This window comes from Nannospalax galili, unplaced genomic scaffold (genome assembly GCF_000622305.1).
Source record: "Nannospalax galili isolate Female #2095 unplaced genomic scaffold, S.galili_v1.0 scaffold740, whole genome shotgun sequence".
NCBI classification, from domain to species: Eukaryota; Metazoa; Chordata; class Mammalia; order Rodentia; family Spalacidae; genus Nannospalax; species Nannospalax galili.
Window position 1 is genome coordinate 65,291 of NW_008345503.1, and position 9,300 is coordinate 74,590.

Below are 9,300 nucleotides of genomic sequence, written 5' to 3' on the forward strand. Positions count from 1 at the left end.
TACATTCTTTTCTTCTGAATTCATAAGAGCCTAATGAACACTGCAAGGGTTAACTGAAGGACTGTGCACAGAACACCACCAAATAAACTATAGCATCCATTGCTCGACTGGGATGCCATCAGCCTCAGGGAAACAACTTGGTGACAAGATAGAGAAGCTAAGAATGCATGGAGAAGTGGGAAATCAAGTGTCCACAGGGTTCATCTGACCCATAACTAGGTTAGTAAACACTGTTTTACACATCCAGAAATACTATTCTTTAATCCAGTGTTTGGCATTCTGTTACAGAGTAGCATCCATTGCTCGACTGGGATGCCATCAGCCTCAGGGAAACAACTTGGTGACAAGATAGAGAAGCTAAGAATGCATGGAGAAGTGGGAAATCAAGTGTCCACAGGGTTCATCTGACCCATAACTAGGTTAGTAAACACTGTTTTACACATCCAGAAATACTATTCTTTAATCCAGTGTTTGGCATTCTGTTACAGAGTAGGGTGACTATAAATAATGATAACGTACCACATATTTCAAAGCAGTTAGATTTGTAAGACGAGGCTTCCATTAAAATTTAAAATCATCTCTTGTTCTTGCTTCTTGCTGTTTGTGTTTTTGGAATCCCACTGAAACGGGCCAACAGCCCATGGAAAACAGATGATGCAGAGACCCAAAAATTCAATGCCTTGCCACAATGGGAGGAAGATCATCCCACACCTACCACCCTCCCCTGCCCCCAAGGCTCAGGGACTTTTGCAGAAGAGGTTTATGGAAAGAATGTAAGCACCAGAGGTTAACTGGTGTTAACTGGAGTTGAGGGGGAAGTCAGTTACCCCTCCCACCCAATCAGTCAACTTAGCTGCATGTGGGGGAGGGACTAAGGATATATAAGCTGATAAGGCCATGAGGCACCTCTCTTGCCCGTCCGGAAGTTGCAGGATCTATATTTGAGTGTGGACTTTCCAGCACAGCCATAAATGAGGGGTCACTCTTCTGTAAATAAACCCCCACCCTATGATCTGCTAGCAAGTCCAATAAACTAGTTAGGATTTTTAAAAAATTAAAATCATCTCTGGACCTCTCTGGTCCACCTTGTTTCCACCCAGGCCCCTGACCTCCTTTCTAGCACACTCCCCTTGTCCCTATGCTCTGCTGGGGCATGTGGGCTTCTAAGTCATTGGAGCAATGATTATTTAAAGAATTTGTTTCACAGCAAAGATTTCTCTATCTCTCCACTGGACTTCTTGCCCACCTCTGTATACTTCTGCACACACACACACACACACACACACACACACACACAGAGAGAGAGCATACACCAGCTCAAAGTCACCGGCCAAGCACCCAACCTAAGAGATCTCTCACCGGGTCCAGCATGAAGCAGTTAACACCACTCTCTGTGGCAAGGACCAACATGGTAGCACTGCCATACAGGGCGTAGCCAGCTGCCACCAGGTTCCGGCCTGACTGCAGGGCATCCTTCTCAGAAGGCTCATCAGTAGTTTTCTAAAGCAAGAGAGAAAATAGAACATGTTTCTGTTTTGTTTTGGATCCTTTTTTTCCAGTTCGACCATCATCAGGATGCAGGTCAAGATATTCTTCTAATGAGAGAGAACAGCATCCCAAGGGCCTCCATCCCCATAGCAGCAGCATCCTAATTACATTACTATAGCAGCCTTCCCTCCAGACTCCCAGTCTCTTGCATCTGGATGCTTTTTCCAGCCAGGGTCCTCCGAGCCACATCATCCTAATTTGATATTGCTTCGGGTCTCCATTATCACTTCCAAAAAGCCGAATGCCTTCTTGTGAGCTCCATGAATGTAACCTGATTATGGGCATCAATGTCTTTTACCTGCCTGCTCCATCTTTATTTAAACAAATTAACAGGGCTGCAGGGCAGTAGATCTGGTGGGGAAATCAATTTTGTGAGCTCTTGTCAATCAAAACATATTCAGTCCGTTACTGCCACATCAAAGAAATTCTCAGAAATATGGGAATTTACAGGATCTCTCCAGAGTCATTACAGAGTAGAGCAGAGGCTGCCTGATTTTTTTTCACTGTCACACATTTTAAAGCTGACCGCATAGAATTTTAGAGGGAATGGTGGTCACCAAACGAGTAGGGGTGGTGAGGGAAGGAGAGGTTGGAACAGACTAGGCAGTGTAATGAGCTCCAGCTGGATAGGAGAAAAGGTCCTGGGCTCCTACAGCATAGTAAGGTGACTATAAAAAATGAGAATGTACCATATATTTAAAAAAAGTAAAATTTTGAATTTCCTCATCACAAAGAAATGATAAAATGTTTGATGAGAAAGATATGCTTACCCTGATTTTAATACTACACATGTCTATGTGTATTAATTACCAGGAGGTTTTGACTCAATATCTGGACAAACAGCCATGTTGGTTGCTCCGTCCCTCAGAAAACCTGCCTCTGTGTCCATGAAGCTGGGTAAGCCCTGGGTACAGCTGCCTGGAACGTTGGACCACATTCCCTCCAATGTCCGTTCAGAGCCTCTCTCCAGGTATCATGGAAGAACTGATCCCAGTCATAGATGCTCTCCCCCTGAGCGTGTGCACTAGAAGCTGAATTCCAGCCAAGAACTATTTCTGCAGAGAGCAAGCTGGGCTCTGTGAACACACCATACAGACAAGAGCCATATGGCCTCATTGCACAGACGTGCATCATGTGGCTCTGTCATACAGACATGATTGACAAGACTGTAGATATAGTCCAATCGTTCTAGGATTCAGATCAAGTTGCTCTTTCAGGTTCGGTTGGTTTGAGGGAATTTTGTTACTATATCTGCCCTGTCATATTTTTAAAGCTAATTTTCTACTGTTTTTAATTTTTTTATTTATTTTAATTTTATGCATATGGGTATATTGCCTCCATATATGTAAGTACAACCATGTTGTGCAATGCCCACAGAAGTCAGAAGAGAGCACTGAATTGCCATGGAACTGGAGTAATGGATAGTTGTCAGCCGCAATGTAGATACTAGGAACAAAATCTGGGGCCTCTGCAAGAGCAGCCAGTGCTCTTAACCACTGAACCGTCTCTCCAGCCCCATAATTTTCTGTTGTTAAAAAAAGATACAGCTAGCCGGGCATGGTGGTGCACACCTTTAATCCCAGCACTTGGGAGGCAGAGGCAGGCGGATCTCTGTGAGTTCAAGGCCAGCCTGGTCTACATAGTGAGTTCCAGGACAACTGGAGTACAGGGAGACCCTGTCTCAAAACAAACAAAAACAAAAACAAAACAAACAAACAAACAAAAACCAGCTAAAAGAGTGAAATAACCTATATTTCCATCCACAGTTCACAACTATCTTTCAGTAGCTCTGTTACTCTTTCTTACACAGTAAATGCTGGGAAATCAGAACTTGATATGAATCTATCCAAGCCTCACAGTTTCATGTTCTACTTTTTCTTTCTGATCAAAACCAGGTGCTCCATATCCACACTTTACCTTTCTATAGATGCCAAAAATGGTTCCAATGGACACAAGACAGTCGATGTTGGAGGAACCATCAAGGGGGTCAAAACAGACCACATATTTTCCCTGAGAAAAGAAAAAAAAATACAAGAATATAAAGTATGTACTAAGCAGTAAAAAAAAAACACAATTTTTCCCCGAGAAAAAAAAAAAAAAAAAAAAAAAAAAAAAAATGTACTAAAAAGAAAAAAAAAAAAAAAAAAAAAAATGGGACTCTAAAGGTAAAGTAAAAAAATGTGGGTCTTACTTATATTCTACCAGAGAAGACATGAGAAGATGGTGGGTAGGTGGGTAGAAGATCACCATGCAGACAAAGCATCATTTACAATAGGAAGCATAGAAGGTGATGAACACAGATAATCAAATCATAATTTCTTATATCATTGCAATAACTGAATCATAATTTTGGTTTGAGAGTGTACTGGCAGTCAAAGGAAAAAGAGAAATAAAATTAGTCATTTATTTCTCTCTGTTAAGGAAAGAAAGAATTCCTTAGGAGAAGGATTTTCCTAGCACTTAGATCTGTAAGAAACTTGTCACTCAGGTTTGGTAGGTGCTCCATCACATTGAAGTGCACAGCCTTCTCAACAATGTCCCTATTATAGGTCATTAAGGAAACAGGCCTCTGTTGTGGTAGAAGGAAAGCTTCATCCTTTGAATGGAAGTGTCCGTGGAATTCTTGAGCTGGTTAGATCTGGCTCTGAGTTGAGCATGTCTCTTGCAAACTGTATCAGTGGTGTCATGTTGATAGTGTGCCACCATGTTTATAGTATGTATCATGTTGATAGTGTGCATCACATTGATAATGTACACCATGTTGACAGTGTACACCATGTTGACAGTATCCTGCTTGTTGATAGTGTGCACCATGTTGATAGTATCATGTTGACAGTGTACACCATGTTGATAGTGTGCTGTCATGTTGACAGTGTTCACCAAGTCGATAGTGTGTGCCATGTTGAAAGTGTACATCACGTTGATAGTGTGCATCACATTGATTGTGTGCAGCATGTTGATAGTATCCCACCTTGTTGATAGTGTGCGGCATGTTGATACTGTGTACCATGTTGATAGTGTGCAGCATGTTGATAGTATGTACCATGTTGATAGGGTGCAGCATGTTGATACTGTATGATCTACAGTTTCAACTTTTATACCACTGAGTTTGGTAAGTACAGCAATTCAGATTTTTTTAGAGCCAGTTCCAGCACATCACTGAGAATTTTCCATCTCTGATTTAGCCTCTTTAAATGTGGTTTTCTTAAGGCAAACGATTTATACACACTGAAGAGAAATGAAAGTACAAATGTTTTTTGTTGTTTTTAGATGTTCTGGCCCAAATTCAGTAGATTCTCTGACAGTTTCTTAAGAAATAACCTCTACAGATGTAGGAGAAGCTGTAGATTGGAAAACAAAACTGGGGCTCCTGTGAGAGCATGTCACAGCCAGGGGAAGGGCACAGCTGCTGGAGAATGTTTAACACTGACAGGGAAGTCGAGCAACTGTAGAGAAGCCTGGACTTTGAATACAGCATGTAGTGATACGTAGGCATGAAGCAGAGCAAGCTGCTCAGGGTGGCTCCTGTCCTTACCGAGGTCAACACAAGCAGCATGCTAATTACTTTGATTTTCTTTCCTGTATACTCTGCCATGTCCCCAGTTCATCTCAGTCAGAAAAGACAGTGAGCCCATATGGCTTTCCTTCTGATCTCTTAAGTTGCTGTTTTCTTATAAAAGCTGGGTAAACACTCTCATTTAACAGTCTTTCCTAGTAGTTATTTGTTGCTGAGCCCTTCTGCATGCCAGGCATGGAGCTAGATTCTAGGACATGGGGAATATCATTAGTCTCTGCCCTAAAGCAGCAGCCTGACCTCCAGTGGATCCCAATGCATGAACTAGACATGGAAACTGGGAGCAGCTCAGCATGGCAGTGGGGTCTAGCATGAAGGTTGGAGATTTGGTGTTGATGGAGATCAGTAGAAAAGGCAGTTAACAGAAGTCAGGCTTTGAAGAGCCTTGAAAGCAGCAACAACTCAGGAATGGAGACGCATCAGAGGAGAGATGGAGTCATTGGGACAGCAGAGAGGGGAGATAGGTTTGAGATGGGATAGGAAGGCAGCAGGAGGGAGCTACAGTGCACACTAGAACACTAGCTTGGAGAAACAAGTTATCCACACAGCTGAGAAGGAAAACGGCTGCATGGAAACATTCAGCACTGCCAGCACAGACCCACCCTCTTCTCGGGTTCTACTATGATGGCGTGTTTATCCTCTTCAGACACAAGAACACAGGTGGAGAAGGACGACTTCAACATGTTGGTGACCAGGTCGTTGGAGAGGACATCCAGCTTCTTCACTTGATCCCCTGTCACATTGGTTGAGCCAGCGATGCCATAGCTGGTGGGGGAGGGAGCCACAGAAAATAAGCTAGGGTTACCAGAACCCCACCGAGAGCAAGCATGGATGGATCTAAGAGGAAGAAACCTGACACAACTGGTTTGGGAGAGACGGATGGGGAAGGGCAGTCACACCTGGATGGGGCTCGAAGAGAGGAGAAAGTGCACTGATCAGAAGGCCCAACACCTGCCCTGAAATGCTGCGTGGCCCTGTGTCAGATCCATGTGCCACAATCTTGTTTTCAAAACAGTTTTTCTTTTCCTAGCCACACTCCCCTAGGAAATGTCCATTTCAATAATATCAATAGTGTGCTGACCTATTTTTATATGGTGAGTTTATTACTGTTACCTGTGCTTTCTACAGAACAAGTGGGAGATGTTTATGTAGTTATTTATTTTGTGCAAGAACCACATATGTGAGTTGAAAATAAACAAGAAAGCCTGGGTTGGAGTGAGCCTGGTGTGTGGGCTAACCCAGGGATTCAGCCGCTTCATAACTGAAAAGATCCTAAAACAAAAGGAGCAATTACTAGTCTCTCTCTTCATTTTATGTAGGAGGAAGCTCTGATTCCAACACCTATGGACTTCAAACCACACAGGCGGGGTGAGTGGACGGCAGTGAGACGCTGGTCTAATTCCCAGCCTGGACTGCTCCCATGGTCCTCACTCCTCTGGGAGGAGCCCAGAGTTCATACTTTCTTTTTAAGGGATCTACCTGTAAGTCAGTAAATGTAGAATTCCCAGAATCCAAGGGCCTCATCTAACATGTAGCCTGACTTGTTCAAATGCAGGAGAGATGGGTGGCCATTGATCCAGGTTTAACAGACACAGGAAGGAGGCAGAGAACAAAGAGAAAGTGGGCCAAGATGCAGACACACAGCTGGCAGTGGGTTAGGGCACAGCAGCACCCTGGGGAAACCTCTGCAGTGTTTGCCTGGTTGTCACAGCTTCAGTGATTCCTGAGCTGTGATTCCTTCCGCTCTCTGGTTTCCTTTTAGATGGAGTTTGGTACAGCCGAGACTGGCCTTGAATTCTCTACAGAACAGAGAATGACCTTGAAATTCTTATCCCAAAAAATACACCACCACACCAGTTCATGAGGCGCTAGGGATGGAACCCAGGGCTTTGTGCATGCTACGTAAGCACGCTGCCAACTGAGTTACAGCCACAGCCCCTTGCTTTGATTCTTGAAAACACATTTTTTCCCAAACCTAACTTGTTTGTATTTTATCTAGCTGGGCAAAGCACAGCCTAGTCTAGAAACACCCAGACTCAAAGGCCTGATCTGTCTATTTATCAGCCACTGTCACTGCCTCCCTTCCAGCCTGCTAAACAGTGGCTGGTCCTCCAGCCCTCTCCACCTCTCCTCCTCTACCTTACCACTCCTACTTCACTGAGAAAATCAAGGCAGTCCAGACTTGCAGCTGTTGCATCTCTGGCTTTGCTTCTCTTTCCACATCATCTCTGTTTGAACTCAAGTGTCAAGCCAACATTGGTGGAAGAGGGTAGCTAGGGGCTTGACAGGGACGACCATCCTCAGTGCTTCTCCCTCACTGGCCTCACTAGTGACAGTTTTCCTCCCTCTGATTTGAGATTGCCACCATCACAGTCACTGTTGATTCAGAAGGGGAGTGGCTCTGACAAGGGAGGACAGGAGCACAGTGAGCACCCCCCGATACATGCCCCTACTCCCATGTAGACCTCAGTTCTGTAAGCCTCCTCCCTTCCTGGGAGTGTCCCAGAAGGAATGGTATCTCCTCTGTGGGGCCGATAGGGGATTACATAAGGAAATGCACACAAAGGGCTTGGCATAGCCCTGGGCACAACCCTGAGCACCTCAGAGATACAGACTGATGGGAACAGCTCTGGGGAGACCAAGAAGCTGGGACACGGGACCTGAGAGCCCCAGGCAGAGGGATGGAACACATCTGACAGGCATGCTGTGATCCTGTATGTCATATCTGTATGGAAGTACCTGAGGCATACCGAACTCTTAATGAAAGAGACAGAAGGTACAAACAGCACAGCACCAGCTTTGACAAGGGCCCTTCTGTCTGTAAGGTGGATGATACCCCAGTGGCTGAAGTGCCTGGGAGAAAGAGCAATCACAGGAGAAACAAGAAGCCGGCATAAGAGGGAGGGGTCAGTCTTGCCACCTCCCACTGGGCCCTGACTCTTAAAGGTCCTACCATTTCTCAACACCAACACCACACTGGAGGCTAGGCTCCCAGGGCTTGATACCTTGAGAGTCACACCATAACAAACCATAGCTCGTGAGAAGTAAAGACCTCCTTCTCAGAGGCCTTATCCCAGTTCCTTTTACTCAGATGCTTCCTAGAGGCCTGCCAGAGTATTTTTATAATCCACAAATACTTACTGGGGACCTGCTGTGCTGGGGTTGCTGTGCTGAACAGGACAGACAGGCCCTGCCCAAGGGGAGCTTAACATTGCAGTGAAGGGGAGAGAAGCAAACAGGTGTTTCCAAATGAAAGAGAGAATGTCAGAGTGAGGAGTGCCCCTCTCTGAAACAAAGCGGAAGATGGCAGGATGGGGCGTTAACTTAGATGGTCAGGAAGCTCTTTGTGTCAAGGAAGATCTCAGCCTTCACACTACATGGCATTTTGAACGGTTTTCAGAAGAAAGAGGTTATGTAAAATCCCCAAAGTCCAAATCAGTCAACAAGGATCACAAAGCAGAGCTCCATGTGACAAAGAAAACATTCAGTTTATTTTTCATGTTCTTCCAAATGCAAGGAGCTGAGTGCTGTAATACACATTTATATAAGTATCTTTTTTAAACCTGAGGTCTTTTCCCCATGGCTCTGCACATGACAGACTGCTACACTCATGAACTCACAGCAGCTGTGGCTGTCTGCACAGGTCCTGCACAAGATCAACCCAGTCAGCATTCTAGCATGCAGTGATAAGAGTTTTTAAGCCCCCACCCCTAACTGAGACGCTATGGACAGCTGATGGCTTTGGGGAAGGAAAGTGCGTTTTCTTTAAGGGTATGGCTCCTGGTAAGTCAACCGTGCTCTAGAGAATGGCCCCACCCCCAGGAGAATATGGACAGCACAAATTAGGGTCAATGGGTTATTAAATAATTTCTTAGAGGACATGAAGTTGGGGGGTGGCAGGGAAGGAGGGACAGATCTGTGAGGAGTTAAAAGGAGGAGTTTTTATGAATATAATAAAAATACATTGTATAAAATTCTCAAAGAACTAATAAAAAATATTTTTTTAAAGCTCTAGATAGGCTGACTAGATCTCAGTGGATGAATTTGCACTGAGGGATATCTGGGGACACTAACTTGACATGATAGGCCTTAACACAAATAACAGAATGTATGAATTTCAGGGGTGGGGGCCATGAGATGGTGCCAGTGGGGACAGGGGGGCTATAGATGATTAAGAT

At 44.6% G+C, this 9,300-nt stretch overlaps 1 protein-coding gene across 1 annotated transcript in view; it reads right to left on the bottom strand.

The window, feature by feature from the left end:
- LOC103740947 (fructose-1,6-bisphosphatase 1-like) overlaps positions 1-9,300 on the bottom strand; it is a 29,397-nt gene that overhangs the window by 7,332 nt on the left and 12,765 nt on the right. The window contains 3 exon segments of the mRNA XM_008841628.3: positions 1,360-1,500; positions 3,466-3,558; positions 5,725-5,887. Coding sequence (XP_008839850.1) covers positions 1,360-1,500; positions 3,466-3,558; positions 5,725-5,887 — 397 coding nt within the window.